The sequence below is a fragment of the Dicentrarchus labrax genome, unplaced genomic scaffold, assembly GCF_905237075.1.
Source record: "Dicentrarchus labrax unplaced genomic scaffold, dlabrax2021, whole genome shotgun sequence".
Lineage (NCBI taxonomy): Eukaryota > Metazoa > Chordata > Actinopteri > Moronidae > Dicentrarchus > Dicentrarchus labrax.
Window position 1 is genome coordinate 5,901,170 of NW_026136710.1, and position 23,460 is coordinate 5,924,629.

The window sequence follows — 23,460 nt, forward strand, 5'->3', positions numbered from 1 at the left end:
CCAGCACATGCAAAATTATCACCCATTGAGTTGTTGTGGTGTATGTGTTGGCAAACATTGCCATTTACACATCCAGCAACATTAACATTGATTTGGAGTTGCATTTCTGGCCACCTGACTAATGGTAAGTCCAACATTCACTCTTTCTTTAGCTATACTTTGGCCCCCTCCAGTTTCTGAGTGTCAATTCTAACTCTTTAGCTGCTAAGTGCTCAATCACTCTGTAGAGTTTAGGGAAACTGCAGAGTTTGATGAGAATTCTATGTGAACTGAATGGCTCTTATCAAAATGCACCTTGGGTGCAGCTTTTAACAATTTGACTTTTGCTCAAAGAACCAGACATTTTCCTATACAGTTGTTTCTTTTTTTGTACTGATGAGTCACCAAAGATTGTCTATGCAGAACATGAACAAAACTTTTACTTAAGGGGTATTTGATGCCTGAAAACAATAGCAACACCAGATGTATGGCTGTCCCTGGATGCTCTAATGAAGCAGAGCCAGTAGCAGAACTGTTCTATAGGACTATGGAGACACATAATGCGTATTTGTGTGTTCATGTACCGTGTGCTTGTGTACCCACTCACCTCAAAGCAGTAGTCCTGCCCGAGGATGCTGCTGTGAACAGGCTTGATGACAACCTCGTCCTCCATACTTAGGTCCAGGGCTTCCACAGCGCTACTGGGGCTGAGCAATGACTCATGGGAGCGAGACTCCTTCAGCCTTGGCATCAGATGAGATCTAAGAGTGGAAAAAGGGAGATAACTGAGTCACCCTGCAGAGTCTGAGTAGAGAAAGTGAGAAAGAGGGAGCATATGCAGTGCGCGCATTAGTGAGCGTTCATGGTGAGTGTGAAGCAAGAGAGTGTGAGGATGACGAAGACAATGCTCCACTCAAAGTCAGCGAGTCCTCAGCGTGACAAGCTTGCACACCATATCAACACATGTTCATGCACCCACTTCTGAGCTCACTTGCTAATGTATGCTCTGGGACTTATTTGCAACTTGAGACATCAATAAATGAATGAAGAAGCATGAAAGAGCCGAGCTGCTCTGCAAACAGATGCAATGGTGGAACCACTATAAATAGGAAGCAATTCATATCACTGATTATCATTAATGGTCAGGCTTAGATCATTTCTATGATGTGATAATGCTTCACTGTGATAAACCACTTACTATCTGTTTTGTGGAGCTCCATTTAACAAACACAGCAGTTTAGAGTGCACTTTAGAAAGTTCAATATTCTGACAAAGACAGCCCTGAAGCCCTATTCACTGATATTATTTTAGCCAGAGAAGATTAGGAGATAAAGTAAAGAGCTTTCCAGTGTTTGTTGTGTTTGATGTGACCACAAAACAACAAATGTGTTCTCCTTGATCCACATTATTGAGCTCGATATTTAGCCCACCATTTAACTAATCTAACATACAATAATAACCAGCTTTGCTGAAGTGTCGTCTAGTAAAAATAATTGTTTTAAGTCATTTGTCTTACATCAGACCCTGGTGCTCGTGTGTTTCTATGAACTATCAGCCTGACCATGTTCCAGTCAGCCTCACAGTGATAAGAGGATGAAAAGCTAAATATGCTAGGGAGGGATGTAAGCAGCGGCAGGCAAGCTACACAAACATTACCCCTCGACACTCAGGCACTGTGGCAGGATGAGGAAGACAGGGTCAATTCCTAGTGTAATGGGTGAGAGCATTCTGTTAACAGTTCCCTTTATGGATGGCTTACACAATAATCCCATGTATGTGAGTAGGCCGGGTGTGTGTGTGTGTGTGTGTGTGTGTGTGTACTGTACATCTCTTCTATCGACTAAAACAAGAGCATTCCAGGAAAAATACAACAACCGTAATGACAGATTAGCAACCGCATGCAGCCCTTTGTACAGTCAGCCAGCTTTGTTGTCAAATCCGCTGTCCAATGTGAAGTGGATAATGATCTGGGCTCTCTCTCATTTTTATTTCACACACACACACACACACACACACACACACACACACACACACAGAGTCAAATTTAATCCTCTGAAATAAAATACAAAAATACATGTGCAAACAACTCAAAGATTGCTTCGCATATGACATTTTTTTTCCAGTTTTAGGAGCTTCTAGCCTTTTCCAAAGCACAGCTGCAGGAGAAGTGTGTTTGCACCTAGCTCTGCTTTGTGATTGGCTGTCTGGGTACTGGGCAGAACAGAGAGCGAGTCAAACAAGCGGAGAGGAGGGGAAACAGGGGGTTTTCTAGTGGGATGTGCTGTTAGAGACAGGAAGGGATGGGAACTTAATGTCTGAACCACAGTCCCAAAAACCTGCATGGTGATGTTTTTATGCCTCACATGCTACAGGCTGTAGCATTGCCAGGTTATTTTTTCCCTTGTAGTCTGTCATCCATTTTAACGAACTGGTAGCATACACATTTATTAACACAATATTTAGCCAAAACTAATAGGAAGCATACCAGTATTTTTCCTCCTGTGAAAATGGACTGGAGCGAGCAGCCGGAAGCAAGATCTGGAGTAATATTCTACATGTGAACAGAAAGCACTGCAGAGGAACGCATCTTCAAAAAGGAATATATATTATTCTTCTATTATGATTTTCTTTTTCTCTCAGCACATTATATTAGAACATTAGTGTCAGTGGAAATGGTGGGAGACTGTGTATTGAATTGATGAATTATAATGCTGCCTGTCATCTGTATGGCACTGTATTAAATTGTACTGTAACGTGTAATTTACAGCCTATTGTGGACCACTTTGTAATAATGACAATGAAAGACTGTCTGGCGTGTGAAATCTGCTCGTAACTTCTATATCACCCAGTGAGACATGCTGTTCATGTCAGCCTCTGCAAATAACGACTGGTATTAAAAGCAGGGCCTGATGTTCTGTCTCATTTCTCTAGCCTTTGGTCCCCCCCCAACGTTGCCTATTCTCAGCAAACGTCCTTCTTTGTCCTTGAAAATCCTCCATCGCTCTGCCTCCATTTCTCTCCTATCCTGTCTTTCTCTCATTCAGTGTTTACCTGAGGTGGCAGGGGTAGTGTTTATGTTTGGAGGATTCCAGACTCTCTGGTACACATCTTTCCATCCTACTCTCATGTTCCTTCACTGTTCTGTTAATGTTTCTCGCTGTGTTTATCTCCCTTCTTCTCTCTTGGCCACCAATCAATTTAGCCCTCTTCGGCTTCTGGATTTCAGTCGGGCCACCTAAATATTTATGACGCTACGCAGGAGATACACAGGCCTCTGATAGTACAGAAACTTCTACTGGCTTGTACACACAGACACACAGAAGTACAGTATACAAAGCCCTGGAGTGAAATGCATAATTGAAAAGGTCAAGCCATAAAGAACAGCCTTTGTAAAGGCCATGTCAGAGATACAGGAAATGTTGCAGATACAGTTCATACTGTGTATATATAACACCTTGTTCGGATGCATAACTGGATGAAATACTTGTATGAGAGCATATGCAACTAAAGAGACACACAGATTTGTATTTCTATATGAAAATACTTATGTTTCTATTTAGAAAAATAAAATAATGAAAACAATCGAGCACCAGTAACTCCAGTGTTGTTGTATTGTATGCTGGTATGCTTGACATTCAAAAATCACTCACTGGAACATATTAGGACAAATTGTCAAGAAATCATGGGGGAACAGCAGGCTGACCTGCACCACCTACACCTGTACCTGACCAGGCTGAGTGAAAAAGCAGAACAGGTCTGGATGAATACATCCCATCCCACTTTCACTTTTTCACTTCTGGTCAGAAGTATAGAAGATCAGAACCAACCGAGCAAAATCTAATTTATTCCCATGGGAATAACTCAATTAAAGATACGGTAGCCATGGGGAATCAGGGGAAATACATGGACCAGGGGATGTGAAATACACAGATACATAGGGGGTGTGCACTATACCTACTATTTATTTTTTTATGACAAATGTTGGTATACAGTATATATTCACTTAAAATGCCTGCCTGGACAGTGGTGATACTTATGATGGCTGCTACAGATAATGTTAAACTATTGTTGCTTTTATTTTTCTGATATGTGTATGTTTTGTTCTGTAACACAGATTGTCTCTCAGGGGACATTAAAGTAATTTTTAAGTCTGCACATCAGTTTGTATTGTTTTAGACAGTAACTTTGTGTATGCTGTGATGTTTTTATCAGGTGCTAAGAGTGATAAAAGGGGGGGGGTGACATGAAAAGTCTGCTGTCTAGACTCAAACAACGGACATTGTAGTTAGGCACACTCACATTAGTCTTGTTTTGGCCTTCCGTTTGATTTTAAAGAGAGAGTAGCAGCATGACATGAACACTTTATCTACAGTAGAAAAATCAGAAACAGGTGCCCCGACATCAAGGTGTATTGCACCTTTTCTTTTTCAATGTGCCAACCTTTCCACATCAGCCAAGAACTTATTTGCAATATTGCCTGAAATATTCCAATTTTCTTTTCTGAAAATGTCCTCAAAAACACATTTAGACTTTTATCATTTGAACACGTAGTTGGTGATATAGATGTACATTCACTACTTAGAAATGTATGCCACTGCATCAGGCCAAATCCTATAAGCACAGTCTCTGATCTAGACCCACTGTGCCCTGCTAATGTTCAATAGAAACTCAGTTAGGAGTAAGTACCGGGGAAAGTAATGGATTCTGAGTGTGTCTGGGCTGCACACAGTGCGCTTTGTCTCTGCATCCTGTAAAAAGAGTTCATCTGATAGCGTGTCTGGGATCTGATATAGTCTGAAACCTCGGGCCCATATAGGCGTCAGAGCACTTAGACTTCTAACACACTGACTTGCTGGCTAGCTGGCCGCACCACAAGGGACTAGGTTTGTACTGATAGCTCAAGATAGGCTGAATTAATGCACTTGCAACTCCAAATAACAATGCTCTGAAAGTCTACATCCTACTGGGTTGCTACAAGATTATACATTGTTTCACAATAATTACACCCACTACAGCACGTTATAGCGCATGTGAGGTGGTGTTAATCTTCATTAGGGATATAATACCCTCTTTGTGTTGTGCTTCGACTCACGTTACTATAATAACCAACATTAAAATGACCCTAATGACCAAAGCTAAAGTTTCTGACATAACCTAAAACAACAAATACTTTTCTCAAGAGAGGCCTCCAGTTAATGCTAGTGTTAAGCGGCACGATGTTAAGTCTTCTTGTTAACCAGTGTTTACTGTGGTTACCGCCCTGCACAGTGTTTACACAGAATTTTGCTTTTCTGTTAGACCAGCATTTACAACAATCAATATGCTTTTCACTTGCAGACTGGCACAGCAATTACTTGTTAAAAATGGCCTCTACTAAAAGACCTGAGACCTGTGTGCTAGTGGGCGTGCATATCAACAAGTAGAGCCAAGCAAAGACATACAAGGTGACATGTGATTGCACTCACAATTTTTGATGACATTTAGCTGTTCCAATGGACTTTAGATGGACTTATTGTTGGTTGGCTAAATGTTATGTAATATAAAATGACCTGACTAAATGTGTAGAGAAATATCACAAATGAAGCTTCCATGCATGGCATGAGGGCTCACTGATGGTTTGAGCATGAAAATGATGTGAATATTTAGCCCTAGTTTAAACCTCTCATGTATTACAATTACATCCTTGTCTCAGTTTTTCTAAAAAAAACTATAAATGTGTTTTATACAGACACAAATTATTTGATTAATTGAGAAAGGACACTTATTTTGGGCTACCTGGATAGGAATCATTTTTATTGTGTAGCATACATGGTTAGATGGTTAGAAGAGTCTCTGAGGATTCTGGAAATACCTTCAGAAGACTGATAAGTGTTTATAATGTCAGTATATGAGACTGATTTTATCTCAGCTCTCAGGGAAATAAGCAGAAATGTAGCACGGTGGACATGTTGAGCTCGGCAACCTGCAGTTGGGACACCAACTGAGATAGTTAGGTAAGAACTGTAGCGCAGTGGTTAGACAAGTGGTTTTTAATAGTGTACTTAAGGTGAGGTCATACTACACAGAGTTTTCATCATATTTATATCCATGTAGAGTCTCAAAATGCATGAAACAGCTCCCCGCAGCTTGGCTTGTACATGGGGCTCAAACCAAGAGCTCTAGCCAGCCAGCAGTACCAACCACTCTGCAAGCACCTGGGCCCTAACTCACACATCAAAGCGGAAAAACATCACAGTTAACAGGGAAAACATGTACTGCGTGCACACAGTGGCACAGTAATTGTTCAAGCTTGATTATGAAACACACACATTGCAGGGACGGGCAACCGGACAAATAAGCCATTATTCCTGCATCAAGCCTTACACAATAAAGTGTCCATTATTCCCACTGCTTTGGCGCTGACTCAGTGGAAAGGACCACGGGCCGTGATGAAACAATTACGTGTCTGTCACATTGCAGAGTACTCTGTCACGGGCCTGATTGCTCATTTGATCCAAGCAGATGTGGTTAGTCTTTCTCAGCGCTTGGCGGGAATAATGAGGCAGTATCAGCTCAGAGAGGAAGTTAAACTCTTACCACCAGTCAGTGTCAGGATTTTTTGATTCATGTCTCTGTTTCGCATGTTATTCAGCGATACAATGGCTTTGTGCTGTGGGTAAACCCTCGAAAATGTATGTTTTTGTGCATCAACCTGCCATCTGTCGATTGTCATCTGCACTGGAGTAAACAGTTGGGTGATGGGTAGCAGGAGAATATAGGCAACAATACAAACGTCTGGCCAACAGCAAGAGACAGAGAGAAGAGTAGTCAAGAGGAGGCAAGGGAAAGAGACGGGGGGGGGGTCCTGTCAGATGCTGCTGGTGCAGAACGGTGGATGTGTGAGCTGAACCACTGACATGTGGCTACACGCCTTGGAGCCCAAACACCAATCAGGGTGGCAAGAGGATCCAGTCAACAGTACAGCTGAGCAAAGCTCATTCACTGTCGTAGTCAGATACGCTGCAGAAAAAGAATGATCTCTGGAGACGAAGACAGAGACTGAGGTTGTAAGTGAGTGAAGTTAGCTGGAGATGCAGCTAATATGACAGCCCCACTATAATTCCCTCTGCCAATAACCCTTAGAGGAAAATTTCCACACGTCACATTTTAGACTGGCACTCTCAATCAAAAACACTCTTTCTGCTCAGCCGTCCGTGACCTCTTTGAGTCGTGATTGGCTGCGTCGTATGTGGCTGTGAAAGCGATAACAATGAGAGCGAAAGGGAAAAAAAAAACATGAAAATGTACATTTAAACAGACGTCTAACATAGATGAGTGGGCACAGTCAAGTCCGTGTTGGTCCACATCCAGTGAATTAGTGCTTTGCAGCACCTGTCCTGCTTGACGGCGTCGGCACTTTAGGCTCTTACGCTGCCAGCGGTCTAATGCACGGAAGACAAAAGAGAGATTATGATGGGAAGAGGGAAGAGAGACACACTGCCCCAGGCATCGCTGCACTAAACAAGAGGGGATAAAAAACTGAAGATATGGTGTGACCATTTTTGTGAGGAAGAAACAGTTAAGAGCTATAGATGGGAGCACACATTATCTAAAGAGTATAGAAGGAACAGCTCTGCACAAAGACGCCCTTTCATTTACAGGGAGGAAGGAAGCTTTTAAAGGCAAGAATGAGACACATGCAAACACACGCACACCCTTCCCACCAAACACATACATACACATGGAAGGAGGGAGTTAGCTTTAGCATTTAGTATCTCTCCAATGATCGGCTCCTCTAGGCCCCTTTTTAGGAGTCTTCCGGGATGCCTGACTCAGAGCACTGGCACACACACACTACATTGTGGGAAAGGTTGGCTGTTAACTGAGATCAGGTGGCTGGTGAACAACTGTTGGGAGAACTAACGCAGCCACCGAGCCAGGCTGTCGGCTAACACACATACACACACAGCTGCATGCACAGCTTGATTACAGTGAGAGCGTAGCTTCCCTGCTAGGTTGGGAGGTAATTCAGTGTAACATCTGCTAGGACACTCACTGCAGGAGACCAATACAGAGCGATGAAGAGCTTCTCTGGAGTGGGCCGGCTGGGGTTTGGCTCTGAGGTCATGAGCTGAGTGAAAGAGAACAGAACAGCTGCCTGCAAAACACAACCGCTGGACACAGGAGATCACACTAGCAGCTGCAAAACGCAGCACGCCAATTACCTGTGATGATCTGTGAGGACTGTTTAGCTTTTTAATATTTGTGGTGATTTCATGAGAGTATTAATTTGTGCCAATCTCGACAGGATGTGACACACGTGGTAAATTCTTTTGACTCATCTTTTCTCTTCCCAGGGAAGTTTTAAGAGTCAATGGGTCATCAGCGCATATTATGTAGCTTCTACAATACAATGGACTTTGTTACACTGTGTGGGTGTCTGTCCATCACTCTATTAACAGCAATTACAGCGTAGTCCAAAATAGAACAGCCAAAACACTGCAACAACCTTTGACCTCATTATAAATGAGGTCAAAGGTCTCACTAATGAGTAACTCCTTAAGTAGCAGCTATGGTCAGAGGGCAAAAGACAATGTCATACTAATGACTAATGGCCTGCTGGGAATGTGCTATGATTGATATATTGATTTAAATCATATACTTTATGGGACATGTAGGGGAAAAAAACATCATGATGGAATATGGCTTTACTAGAATACACACAATTGTTGTTTTTTTTTTTTTTTGTCATACAGCCTAGTAGAATAATCTGTCTCATGACTTCATGTCCCTGCCCTTGTGTGACTAGTCACCCACACACATTCACACACGTGGTATCCCCCGAGCAGTAACAACACTCACATACACATGAAGACGCTGCCAGAAATGGTAGGAACCGAAGAGTAAACATAATTGTGACTTATCAAACTGTGCATCATTGTTTTATAACAAGGCTTTATAAACTGTGATACAATAATGTCTCACACTACGGATCAATAATGGTCGCGCTGAAAGGTCATATATACATAAAAACACTTAAGTTGTGACAAATGGCTTCTAAAATATTAAGCTATATTCTGTTTATTTATCTGATCGTACTTTCTTCTCTCTGTCCCACATAGCTTCATTACTACAATTCAATATTAAGGCTTTTCTCAGTTGGACCAGTAGGTCAGCAGTCTATATATATGTAGTACATTTTCACTAGGCAAAAATCATTATAAATGTTTTGGTTACTTAAACTATCAATAACAATTTGAGTGTGAGGGCTGGTGGAGGCCAATCATTGATTATTTCATAAATAGGCACAATGAAATTAACTAAAATCACTAGAATGTATTTTTCAATTGATTTCTGTATTATTTATTATTAAAAAGTGCACCACAAATTCACTTTATAATGCACAGGGGCAAAATAAATGCTTGTTGTACACAGAACTGACTGTTTAAACAATTTATTCACAGTATAACCAGCACTACAGTACCCCTCATCTAAACTGGGAGGATATGAATCAGCTCTGAATGAATCAGATACCTGATTTGCTGAAATATGTGCTAGATCATGACGGGTTGCTGTTGAATATGTGTTTGTGATAATTACAGGTGCTTTTTAAAAGCCAATTCAGTCCATTCTGAAACTGCCAACAAATAACCTTGACAGGCCAGGGCTGATTCATTATTTTAAGAAAACAGTGTTTACAGCAAAATAAACATGTCCCTCTTTGTGATTCAGATGCACATTTAATGGGCCACATTTAATTAATTCTACACTGAAATGCCAAGGCAGAGAGAAGAGTGTGGCAGTGGTAGAAGATCGAGGCAAAGATAATATAGTTATCACCATAGTAAGACAGGGGATAGTGAAAAAACGCTGGCCTAATTGGGCCAATGTCTGTCCAATTAACTGACTCATCATCTGGCTTCGGGGCATCCAGCGAGGCTCACTGTTAAACCCTGAAGGGCAGCGAGGTGCCAAAGTGGTTTCAGAGACTGTCCTTCAACATTAAAACCTGACTTTACTAGAGAAGAGGAGAAAAGATCATTCCCTGACATGAATCAGTGAATTATTACTCAATATAATTCTCCTTTTGGTTATACTGTAGCTGCTCCCATAGCAACAAACACATACACACACAAACACAGTTTAACATTTCCCATATGTAATTCCCCATTATTGATTTGCCATTTAATTGCATCATTGTGGAAATATAAGTAGGCTTCACAGTGACAATAATAGACTATTAGGGGCAAGACAGTCACATATCAGTGGGTATGACTCAGCCTTGACCATGAGGCTGAGAATACTTAAGGCACGCCAAGGTCATACAAATGGTCTGTGCATCTGCGCTTAAGCGCCTGTGAGCGTAAACTTACATGATACCGCTGTGCACATATGTTTGTCGGGCAAAGACAAACCAAAATGCATACACAAAACACATAATTGTCATTCTGTTTTCTAAAGCAAAATGAGGAAAATATAAATTAATTACAAGAAAGCCCTCTCTCTTGACGTCTTGCATAACTGTAAAAGTGCTTGGGGAACTGATAATACCATGTGCAAACGGAGTAGAGGAGATGAGGAAGTGTGTTTTTCACTTCTTGACCTGAATATTCAAACATCCCTGTGGCATTGGACAAAGAAACAGGCAAACACTCAAGTTCACAAGGAGAAAAAGAGGGCAGAGACTTTCTTCCCACGCAATATGGCAAAACTCTGGATGGCAAAAACAATATCAAGCCTATGATCTCTGCAAACACTACTTTTCCCACTTTGCTTTCAACGTTGTATTTTTAATAATGCCCGATTTAGACAGGTGAAGAACTTTAGTGCATAATTGGTTCTAAATTTTCAAGTGTTGTCAATACAGAGATCTTATTTGCACTCTGAGCCAAGCTTTGCCCCCGGCACTGAATAGTTTTCGTGTTCAAGTCTGAACGCGCCCTTTTTTCTCTCAAACTATTCACATGTACTGCACTTTTCCTCTCTTTTAATGAACTATCCTGACCTTTCTTACCATTCATAATTCAAACAGAAAGTACTTTATGGCATTTATGTAGCAAAAAATAGTTAGATGAAGCCACAACGTACAGTCCTGACTGAACCGTGGGTGGATGAAGAGCCAGAGGTTTCCTCAAACCACAGCATGCAGCTGTGCTCTAACTATCCACAGCAACAAGCACACCCATGAATAAAGTATTAAAGCAAAATAACACTTACGATCTACTGAATATGTGAAACATTGTCCAGCAGGATCCCTCTGAACTGGGTCCACAAAACGCACAACTTCAGTTTGGGTCGCATTCCTCACCAGCGGCTGGTCTCAGTGTTTTCCCCGACTATTTTTGAGTCTCTGGGAACGTGGCTGGAGCCTCTGCCCTCTGAGTTACACCACACCGCTCCCAAAGGATGTCTGTTGCTACTAACACACCCCTCTCCACATCCCATTTAAAAAGACAGTGCTGTTATTTAGGAGCCTGCCCCATAGTCCAATGTAACATTATATTGTGATGAAGTAATGCAATAAATGCTATGGTTATGACACGGACCTCTGAAGGTAAGAGTCGGGTGGGGGGAGGGTTGGATATGGTGTTTCAAGATAAAATACAGTTATGATTTATCTATACTATTTATCATTTTTAAATAATACTAGAGTGTAACGCTGGTCATTTATCCTATAGAATATACCACATATTGCATTTATGGCAACTTGTTGTACAACTGTGCTTTTTTTGTAATGATTTTATATCTAGTTATATGTTAGCTGTGGTATTTGTACAATAGTAATCTAAAATGTCTCTTAATAGAGAGAAAACAACAAATTAAAGCAAAAAAGGTTGAAAGAGCTGACAGCCTGTTATTTAGGATCTGCTGTGAGGAATATAACAAAATCCATATTTTTCGAGGTGAAGTTAGTCCCTAAGATACACAGTTCCTCTGTCATCATCAGATCTGTCTCTCCTGCTTTTTCTCACACTGACATAGACCCAGAGTTGGCAGCCAGGAAGTCAGCCTGCCTCCTCCCTCCCTCCCTGTTTCCCTGTAGCAGGAAACAATGGCTCAGCCTTCAGCACCACACTCTGTGGGAAAAAGCTGGGTCCTTGGCCGGAGAGCGAGGGACTCCAGGAAAAAGGGAGAAAAAAGGGAGAAAAAAGGGGGGAGCAAGGCACAAAAAAGGAAAAAGGGGGAGCAAGAGAGAGAAGAAGAAAATGAGGCCAGCCAGGTTCAGGGAGGAGACACACTGCCAGATGTATTGTATGCTTGTGTTCACATAGCTGGCGACCCAGTGAAGGAAGACTGATGTCACAGCTAAGACATGCTGTCAAGAGATGCTTCAATTCAAACTGATGTTTGAGCTCCAAAAAAAGCCAAAGCCCCAGAAATGCCAGTCATCTCCTGTGAAATAATTACATAGAAACAGGTCCAGTTTGGCATGGACCATTTTTAGTTTTTCTTATTAAAAATGCTTTCTGAATATTTCAGCTCAATCAATGTCATTATGTAAAACAACTTAAGTAAAACTCTACAGGAGCCAGTAGCAGTTGTCTACCTTAACAATGGAATTCACTGTGAACTATACAGTGGAAAAGGTCTTTGCACTCCATTATAGGTGGACCAGTTCCCCAGCTCCAAAACAATTTAAGTATCATTTGGGAGGTGGAACTGGAGGAGGTTTAATGTACTTGTTCCTCCCGATGCAATGGATTAGAATTGCTTGCTCTTATCACAAATAAACAGACCTGCATGCCTTGCTGTTTTGCAGAATGGCTGGGTAAAGGTTAACTACAAAGCCAAGGCAAAGCCTGGAGACTAAACACTCAGGGGGATTTCCTCATTCTTCTGGTCTAGGTCATGATAATATCATACCTCATAGGGTTGTTTGGACTGTGACTGCTCCCAAATATAATGTAGGACAGAGCAAGGCTATTTTATCTATGGAGGTTTATTTGTAACCACTGGAGAGGAGAGGAATGCAGGAAACTATCTCAAAATCTTTATTTTCCATTGGGAAAAAGCATTTTGAACAATGGCCTTTTGTACTCAGTGAGTCACGTGGGTGCACTACTTTTTTATCTTGCATGTGCATTAGTCTGTGCACACACACACAAACACAAATACAGAAATTTTTTTTTTTATTCAATGTGAATTTGTGAGAAAAATCCATGTCAAATCGTGCCAAGGAGTGAGTGGGTGAGTATGGGCGAGGTCATGAGCCAAGTGTACAGCAGTAGACGGCAACAGGACGGGGTCATGAGAGAGGGTGGGAGAGCCGGGATTCTCTCGGCTAACTGCCTACCGTCTGTAGGCAGGCCCTGAGAGGCCTCGCCTCTGAGAAATTATTACCCTGCTAACCACTAACCTGTTTAGTAGAGCACCACCTGTCTGCACAGAGGTAAAGAGAGGGAGGGAGGCATGTAGAGAGAAAAAATAAACGGTGGATACAGTACGTTCCAGGCAAGATTCCACAAGTCTGCATCCCAGAGAGGCGGGTGGTGGATGGAGAGAAGGTGAGACACGTTGGACAAGTATGTGTTGAAGGCAGGGAAGAGGAAGGCAAAGGTAGAAGAAGATGGACGGACTGAGAGCGGATGAAACTGAACTCACATCAGCATTCCAGCGACTCAAATCATTTTTTACTGCAATAAGGAGGACTGCAAGACCAAGAATAATAACTATTAATGCTACTGCACTGAATCCGGGCTGCACGTGATGTTTAATTAGACACCTCGTCTCAAATTTGGAAGGTAATCCCTCCCATATATGAAGTGGGCAACATGGTGATATATACTGTACAATATTTAGACAATATATATGAGACAGTACAAGTTAGTCAACCGAGATTTGCTAATTCTTGCCATTTATACTGAGGTAACTGTCCCTTTAATAGGACTGGTCGTATTAGGTAATTACTGGCAATGTTGCAAAGTGTTGTTAAAAGATCAACTTAATCCAAACACAGCGTTTCTCCGTCTTCTCCTCCAGAAGTAAGTACAAGAAGAGAAGTAAGAGGAAATGGTAAGCAAATAGAGGCTTTAGAGATCCCTCCCACCATCCCTTCATCCATCCCTCTCCGGCCTGCCCTCCATTTCATTTTTGTAAAGCAGCTTACTGTAGAGAGACAGACACGCAGATGAACCAGAGACGGTGCAGTGACATTAGCTCTTTACATTAGTGTTGTTTGTGTTAAAGAAAGATATGAAGACAGAGATGAAGCGTATGAAAGTAGGAGGACCTGTACTGCAGGGCTGATGCTTGAGAGCTCTTCAGTCGTGTTGTTCCTATTGACTCTGCACTACGGCCTTCGGGGCAGGAGAGAGCGAATGAGTGATTCAATTATTGACAACACACAACTCTGCCCCATCACAAGCATATGCTCGTCTTTCATCCTTTCCCAGGCAGGGTTGAGGAGATCCAGAATAATGATACTGAGTGTCTTCGAAGCAGCCGACTTCAACTGTCTCTCATTCACAATGTCTAGTTGGACTGACAACAATATTCTAACCTCCAATTTGCTGACGTGCATAGCAAATTTCAAGTCATTTCATGCTCTAAATCTTTTGTCAGATTGATCATTTTAAAACAAGCCTCAATGCTCTCTTGTTTGCGTGCATCGAGCGTCCATAATCTCCCACAAATGTTCAAATCCTGTATACTTGAATGCAAGCGGTGGATTCAAATAAAAGCATTTAAAATGTGTTAGACCACCAGTTCCAACCTTCTCCTCCTCCCAAATAAATAAATTAAACAGCAGGAAGTAGAAGCACCTCTAATTTAAAACAAAAAACTGATATAAAATAAAACTATCTGCTGAAACTTAACTACAGTGGTGGCAAATATGAAACTTTTTAAGGACTGTGACTTTGCATTTTTCAGTTGGGTTTTAAATGCTTTATTTAGTTTAAGAAATGGGAGAATTTTGGGGGGAAATTTTAAATCACCAAACTTGGAGTTACATGATTATTTAGAAAGCAACGATACATTCCATACACATTGGAATTGCTTGAATTGAGGACTATTCATAGACATTGCACACACAGTTACAGTCCTAAGCAAACACCTGCGCTTGCTTGGATGTTCGTGTTTGTGTGGTCATGTTGACGTGTTGTTGATTAAGTGTTAAACTGAGGCCGCTTCTCCCTCCCCCTCTCTAAATCGCCACTGGCTCAGATCTCTTGACCCCCTAGCTGAGTGGCCCCTGGGTGCGGCACTGACCCACTCCTCCCTCCCTGTAAATGTGTCTGATCAAATGCTCTGCTCCACTTCATCAGCTCTCAGTAAATCAATGGACATCACAGAGATGATCTATGACAGAGTAATTACACGGCGACAGAACACTCGGAGAATGACGCGAAGAGATAGGCAGGAGTGGCGGAAAGATACTGTACAAGGCTCAGCTCTGCATGTATTCTAGCCTTTCCTCCGCAACACGGATGTATATCACGGAAGTGGTAACATTCTAGTATATATAATAACAGTTTACATTTTCATGTAGGGTAAGTTCAGTCCAAGAGCAGGAATTAAGAGCAACATCCTGGAAGGTGCAGAAGAGGTCGCAGAATAAACAAATACCCAAAATACTGGAACATAAACATAAATGGTAGCCCTCTTATGCTTTGCCTTTCCCTTCTTTGTTTTAATTCCCTCACACTGTTTGTCTTATCTCCATCTCACATTTGCTCCAAGCATCTCTCTCCCCATGTTTTGAGGCTGTGAAAATGACTAACAGCTCTATTTCTCGCTCTGCCATCCCTTGTCTAGGTTACTGGTTAGCAAGCTCTAACCTAAAATAGGATTGCTGGAACGTACTAAAACACACAGACACTCAAAACATATGCATATCTGCATACAGTATGTGCACATACATTAATGTGTGCAGAAACATTTGCTCATGCATGCAAATAGATCCGGTACCCCAGGCTGGGAGAATACGAGGATTCACACTGCTACTGCATACAAACACAGACTGACACAAATGCTTTTAGCTTGATATGCAGAAGTCAAGCTCCGTTTTGTTCTGGAAGGCACAAGAGCGGGCTACAATCAAGAGGACCACCAGCTGAGCTCCCACACTGAAATGTATCTGCATGGTGCAGTAAACAAGCAACGGAACCATCAAACTATCATTTATGTGTTTACTAAACCAAAGATGGCTTTCTCCCGTGAAGCCGCCTCTGAGGAAAATAAATGTTTGTTTGAATGCTGTTCTGTTAAACTAAACACTTCCTGCATAATGTTGCAGGGAAGTTAAAATGGAATGACTTAACTATTTGAAATTACTTAAGTTAATTCTACTTTAAGTGGGGCTGCTGAATACTTTCATGCATGTAGGTAGCATGCACAGTATGTTTTACGCCCCAAGTGATTTTTGTTGCAGCTGTAAAACCGTTAATTGGACTGTGGTTGTGTGTTGTTTGGAAAATTTAATCATCATCAGGAAATATATTTAAATAATCCAACTTTAAAATGTAAATATATCTGGGAAAGCTGACATGATCATGTACTGATTGACTTGATTCCATCTTTAAAGACTACTTTGAATCTAATATAGGAGTGACAACAAAACAGACTACTGCAGAAAACTGCCCATGGCAGGGACGAAATGATGACTAACCACCAAGAAGAGCCCTTCCACTCATCCCCTTCCCTCTTGTGCAGACATAACAATGTTTCCATGAAAAGAGCTGTTGCTCTATGACACTCCTAAACTCTCTATTCTTGGGACACACGGCTCTCTTTAAACTGTTAATTGCCTCCAACATACGACTTGGCCTGAGAATGCCAGCAAAAACCAGCGGCTGACCTCACAGCGTGGCCCAGTCATCTGATTTGTGTTAGCTGGCTGCCCTCCGTCACACAGACCAGCTTTGTGTGATGTTGCTACATTTAGGATGTGGTCAGCACTCACAATCGAAACCCCGTCTCTGCGTTATCATTCTTGGTATTATATGCAATATCACTGGGTAATAAATGCACTGCTCTGAATGAAAACCCTTTGGGAGTTGAAAGCAATTATATAATTCTGACTGAGTATCCTCAATGTACGCATGATGTAGTAGAGTGTGTGTGTGTGTGTGTGTGTGTGCTCGCTCAGGAGAGCAGCCTCCCTTGCATTGTCACTGACAGAGAGAAGCAAAGAAAGAAGAGGACAGCACAGCTGGAGTATAAACAGCACCCAGAGGCAGAGGAGCGTAAACAGTCTCAATGAAGCATCCTCTAAGTCCACATTTCAATTCGTGGCCACACATTCGCACAAAAACTAATCTCCCACTGCATGAACCCAAGCAAACCGACACACAAAGGACGGCGAGTGACATGTGAAAGGCAGGATAACACTCACCAGGCATTGTCAGAATTCCACAGAACAATCAAAGGCGGCCGGAGAGAGAAACCGAGGCTGAGCAAGAACAAGACGGGAGGGGAAAAAAAGAAGAGAAAGGCAGGGATGGATGAGGGCAGAGGCGATTTCAAAGCTCCATTTTCCCCCCCTGCTGCCGATGCAGACTGCTGCTCGCCTCTTCGCTTCCTTACTTGTGGTTCTCTTCCTCCTTCTCTCTTTCCTCCTCCTGCTGCTTTAAGGGGGGGGCAAGGGGTGGAGAATAAGTGCTACAATGCTCTCCCTCTCTTGCTGCTCCCTCTCCTCCTTCTTTCTCCCACCCTCTCTTGCTCACCCTGTACCGAGCATGCCCTACTTCCTGTGTTGTCTCTGAAATGGGACACACTCTCTTCTGTTTGTTTTCTCTCACTCCGCATGAATGAATTTGAGGGTACTCTCCGACACTTGACTCTGATTTGGGAACGATGAAGGTTTGTCCCCTTTTCTCCTCTGCTGTCTCTCCCCCTCTTTCTCCACCTCCAACTCCAGCTAAACCCTCTCCCTTTCACTGTCAGTGATTGACTGCACCTCCCGTTTCTGTCTCCTTGCGCAGGGAGGAGCCTGCATATGGTGTGGGAGTGTGTTTGTGTGTGTGTGTGTGTGTGTGTGTGTGTGGGGCGGGCGGGGGTCACATGTATCTGTGTGTGGTGCAGCCTAGCTTGGCCCTGCCCCCTCCTGTGTGAGTGTGTGCTCTTTGTCCTGTCAACTCTGGTGCGAGGTGTGCTGCTTTCCTTGTCAGCCACAACTGCTGTTGCCACCGCTGTTGCTGGGACTGGGGGTCGGTGTGAAGGGGGGGTTGCATGTTCAGCAAACATGCTCTGAGCGTAGACTCAGTTCAGCTGGGAGAGTAAGACTCATGCTGGGGCTCAGACGAAGAAAAAAAAACACTGTACATATGAGGCTGGAGCTCAGCTTTGGCAAAGTGACTTGACCGATGGGGCCAGCCAAAGGGCTGGTAGTAGTGAGACTGGAATGTGGGTGGGAGGGTTTTGCCATGCTCAATTTAAGCCAGGATTGGTAGACTGGCAGAGGAGATAAGGGAGAGTTTGAGGCTATTTCTGGAGCTTACACACTGGCAGAGCTGGCACACAGGGATAAAGGGCTGGGGCGGCACACACACCGATAAGGCAGGACAGCTGTGGAGAGCTGGTTCAGTGGAGCCACGGCCACTAATCTGCACTCCCTGCACGTCTGCAGTGATGTCATCAAACATGACATCACCCTTACCACTTATTCTCCCGGACACATGACCCACGCACAGTAGTGCACGTGTATACCAAGTGACCACACAATAGGGTGTGGAGGAGGGTACAGATACTGAGCTCTGAGTTGACACCCATTTGAAACAAAAGCGCTGGTCATAGGCACATTGTTGGGTTAAAAATGACCAAATCGTGGAAAGCTTGCAGCTTGCCACCTGTTTCCTCCTGAAGCTGACAAATAGTTCTGCCTTAAACATTCTGAGTTATAATTTCACTCTATTTTAGTCTAAATATGGTCACTGAGATCGTCTTAACCACTGAATATATACGGTATGTGGAGTATTTCATGAAGATAGCTTACAAACAATGATTACAGGTTCATTAAAACCTCTCTCAGAATACTTCTTAGAAAGAAAACTACATAACTGTAACAGCATTTGTACTGACCAAAAAGCAGATTTTAATTTAATCTCAGCATGACATGTTGTGGATTATAGATTAATTACTTATTCTTACAGAGAGAGCTATGTCAGGTGCAATCCAGAGCAGTGAAAGGAGGGTGATTAAACTGTGTGTGTAACTGTGTCTTTCTTTGATTACTTCGCTCCAGAAATAAACACACATTTGAAACAGATTTGCTGTTTGTTAAATACATCATTTGTTAAGTGCTTATGAAATTTCAAAGCTGTCATGCAAAACAGCTGTGCTAGCTCAGACTAGCTGTGGCTAAAAACTTTTTTGATAAAACCACATTGTATCAGCAGTAGTGTGCAGTAAAAACAAAAACAAAAAGGGTTTCACACTGGCAGTGCACTCCCTTGTCTAGACATTTGTTACCTAAGTGCTGGGTGCTTTATACCCAAGCTTCTGCTATAAACACATATAAACACTGTAGCCTTAATAGGAAATTGTCAGAGACTTACTAATCATTAAGCATCACTATTTTCAGAATAATATAAAATTACTAACAAATAGCCAGTCTAACAATTGAAATTGAACATAAAAGAGAAATTCTGCAGTTTAAAATATATATAAAATATATAATATGCAAAACTGTTTAGTGCCAATTTGAAAAACAAAAACCAAATGACATGCTCAGAACTGTGTAAATGTACCATCTGAAAAATATGCTGTGTTTTCTGATAGAAAAGACAAGAGTGCAGTCTGGGTGCAGGGAGCTTTTTGAGAGGGTTTGTAAATGCACAACGAAAAGCTGAACGTCTGACCCAGACATAATCCAGCTAACAATGACAGCACTCAGAGAACATAACCTTTTTTAGAGGGATACTGAGATCTGTCTGGCGCCATCTCATCTCTCCTTCAGCGTTTGTCCCTACATTTACAATTCTCCATGTAGTGAGCATACAATGCAGTGCAATGACAGCCATCAGTAAAGAATTCAACAGAAGGAATCACACTCCAGGAATCAGTCTAGTAGATTGTGACGGATACCAGTTGGTGGCAAACAAACAAAAATCTTGTAAATGTAAAAGGAGAGCATACTGGGAGAATGCAATGCACCTTTGACTTTAGTGGTAGTGGTCCAAGGAGGAGCTCTGAGCAGCCGGAGAGGTAAACAGGCAGCTCGGCACCTTAAATGTTTGTTTCTAACTAGGTCAGGCTGCACCAGCGGAACTGTGCTGCTGTTACACCACATGTGCCAGTCTCTCTTCTCTTTTTCATGGAGTTTGATTCTGTTTGAGGATTATTAGATTAATATTATAGCAATAGTATTTTATTAACAGAGCATACAAATGGGTATTTATCAAAAAGAATGATAAATAACAGTAACAGTGTCCATATAATACAGAATATAAAATAGCAATATGGAGTAGATACTGAATAAAGAGCCACACTGGAGATTTAAGGGAGTTTATCCCTGCCTGTGCTTCCTTTCTACCCATTCATTTACTTAATAAAGATGTGGGTCACCGTGGTCAGGCCTTAATACAGACACACCCGTACTCCACGACAGTCTGACCTTGATGAGGCAGCGTCTGGAAGAGACACAGTGAGTGGTGGATAGCACACCACGAACCCTATAAGCTTCATCATCGCTGAATAAAATTTCAATGTGCTTAATACACTTTATATTATAATACTTAATTTATAAAAATGTAAAATAGAAGAAACAGAAGTAAAGTGCAATTAAATAAAGTAAAACTGTTGATATGGTCAAGGAGGTTGATGTAAGACGGCAGGTCATAAGACTGCCGGAAGACATGGATTTTACGCCTTGAAGGTTTCCAGTGATGCAGCAATGCTTCCACGTAGGACTGACAGATTTTTTTTTTTTTTTGGGGGGGGATTTGGATAAGTAACTGGAGTCTTGTGAACAAAGATTGCGCACTGGCCTGAATGAGGTATTACAGCCTGGCAGTCTGGTGATTCCTTTATCTTTGACAGCCAGTTTGCACACACGTTTGACTACTCGGTACATCCAGAGCATTTAGAAAGTCTGGTCTGTCGGTGGAACAAAATGTAATGTCCAAGGCACGCATGCTACTTTCTGCTAACAATTCCACAATAACATGCACCACATTCTATAGATGCGACAATGAACAGTCCGACAACACTGCACTCAATGATGCCACAAACTGATTTATTAGTGTCAGACATCTCAATTCACTGCTCACCATAGAGTGAGCTACTCTCTCTTACATAGGGAGTAGTAATGAGCAAACGAGGGCGTCATTTTGGAGCCTGAGTTCAGTTGCTGGTGATGTGAGCCACCTGTGATTTGAATCGGCCCATGCGAAGTCAGAAGGACCAATCAAAAATCTGAATGGAAGGCCAGCTTGCGAAATCACTGCTGGCTTGCATCACAAACAGAAACAGAAGTGAGGATGATGCTGATCAGACTGCTGAAACTTGAAAAGAGGTTGCTTTTTTGCAAATTCTCTAAACATACTGCATAGACAGATGGTAACTGACAGTGTAAAAATAAACCTTCCCTCCTCCAAGTGCTGAAACTTGGTAACTTTTCTCCTTATATTGTTACAACATATGTAGTCATAAAAGTGAAATTATCTCCTATAGGCTGAAATATCTTTAAGGAGTGCCTGACATCAGCATCTTTAACTGAATAATATCTGCTTTCTTACAATTTAAATGTTAAGCATCAAAAAAACATACAAACACTAATTGTAATGTCTCCCTGTAAGTCAGTTTGGATCAAGTACAGTATGCACACTGGTAGAAGGGCCGGAATTTTCCAATATATGGTCTTTTATTAGTTCATGGCAGAATAAATCCCTGTGGACTCCTGTTACAAAGATTACACACCACAAACACACAGTAAAAAATGAGTACCAAGGGGGGGGAGTGAGCAATAAAGTGGCAGAGAGGCCTGTTAGTGAAGTGAAAGTGGTGAAAAACCATCTACAGTCATCACCAAGGTAATTTAGAGGGCCTTTTAGAGTCACTGAGTACCATCTGGACTGTCACTGCCACTGAACGCTTTTACATGTGTGTGTGTATGGTCAATATATAGCATTTATTTGAATATCCTGCCCAAACAGGTTTTTCTCTGACCAAAAACCTTTTTTTATTTTTCAGTGCGTGCATTAGTGAGGTTGTGCCAACATACAGACTAGAAAATAGAAAACTCTCTAATCAGATGTTCCATGTAGGTTTTGTATTCAGTACTGTTCCAGTGGCAACTGTGTGTGTTGGAATTGTCAGAGATTCCCATGAGCATAAAATATGAAACCCCTTTAGGGCACCACCAAAATAAATGATCAACCTTAATTTTTTAACAATACACTTTATTCTATACCTGTAGTTTTTATAGAGTAAAAACACGTCATTCTTGAATTTGCATACAGACAGTGATGCTTCAAAAGGCAAAAATGTTAAATTAAAAGTAATTTATCAATATTGCATGATAAAAACCTGAAACTCCTGTGACAGGAGTAGATTAAAGAGAGGAATGAATGAGTAAATGAGTGTTTGCATGCGTACTGAGCAGCCCTTTAAAGGGATGTGCAGGGTGCCGCTTTGATGGGGCCCTCGGTATTCCTGTCACGCCCAAGGCCCTATCCATTACAGCTCATTACCCGGGGAGCGAATGAAAGAGAGAAGACCCTTGGCCACGCTCGCCCAGGCTCACAGAAGGCCCAGCAGGGTTAAACATCAACCGAGCCACCAAGAAAACCTACCAGCTGGGCAGGTGTCAACACCACTAGGATGGCTCAGGGGATAATTCTGCAACAAATTATGCAGATGGTAAAGTGATCAGAGAAGCAACATACAGCACAGCTTCCCAGAATACATTGAATCCTAGACTAATTTGGAACAATGTAAATCTCACACACTCTGTCCCTTAACTATAGGGATGAGGTGTGCATACTTTCCTTAAAGGAAGTAAATAAGCAAAAGGTTTTCAAGAGTGAGACTGAGCTGAGAAGTGGAACCAAGGCCATATGAAATCTAATTGCACATTAGCATATTATAATGGTACCTTCAGTTGTAAAGCTTTCTTGAATTTGTTTGAGGACTGTGCTTGCAGCTGTCAGCTGAACCTGAAAAGATCCATGGGTATTTTTGAGGGTACAATTTGTGCATCACTTAATTTGTTCACTTTACAAACAAGACTTTATTACAGTTCATAATCACATTAATGAGCTGCCAGTGTAAGACCTCCTAGTCTCTCAGCTGTGTTAAGTATTCACTTTTAAGTCACTGAATTAAATATTCTAAATATATTAAATATATATACAAATCTATCATCATCTACATATATCATCTGAAACGAAACAGATTATAAGTGAAAAGTTTTGACCCGGAAACACTCACGTCTCCTTTGTAAATTGGTGTCTACCAACGTAGGCGGACCTGGAACCAGTCTCGTTCAGAAGACTGAGTTTATCTTAGGTACTTAAGTCACTTTTGGGAGTGTACCAGAAGGTCTAACCTTGAATTCACAAA

General features: G+C 41.9%; 1 protein-coding gene across 5 annotated transcripts in view; it reads right to left on the reverse strand.

Moving 5' to 3' along the window:
• The window catches only part of dab2ipb (DAB2 interacting protein b), a 111,231-nt gene that overhangs the window by 36,590 nt on the left and 51,181 nt on the right, over window positions 1–23,460 (reverse strand). For 3 of the 5 annotated variants that reach the window (XM_051411714.1, XM_051411713.1, XM_051411712.1), the window contains exon 4: window positions 587–740. In XM_051411714.1, the coding sequence (XP_051267674.1) occupies window positions 587–740 (154 nt within the window). Of the gene's footprint in view, window positions 1–586; window positions 741–11,175; window positions 11,416–17,293; window positions 17,873–23,460 lie in introns of those variants that run through there. The other 2 variants (XM_051411716.1, XM_051411715.1) reach the window with 2 other exon arrangements.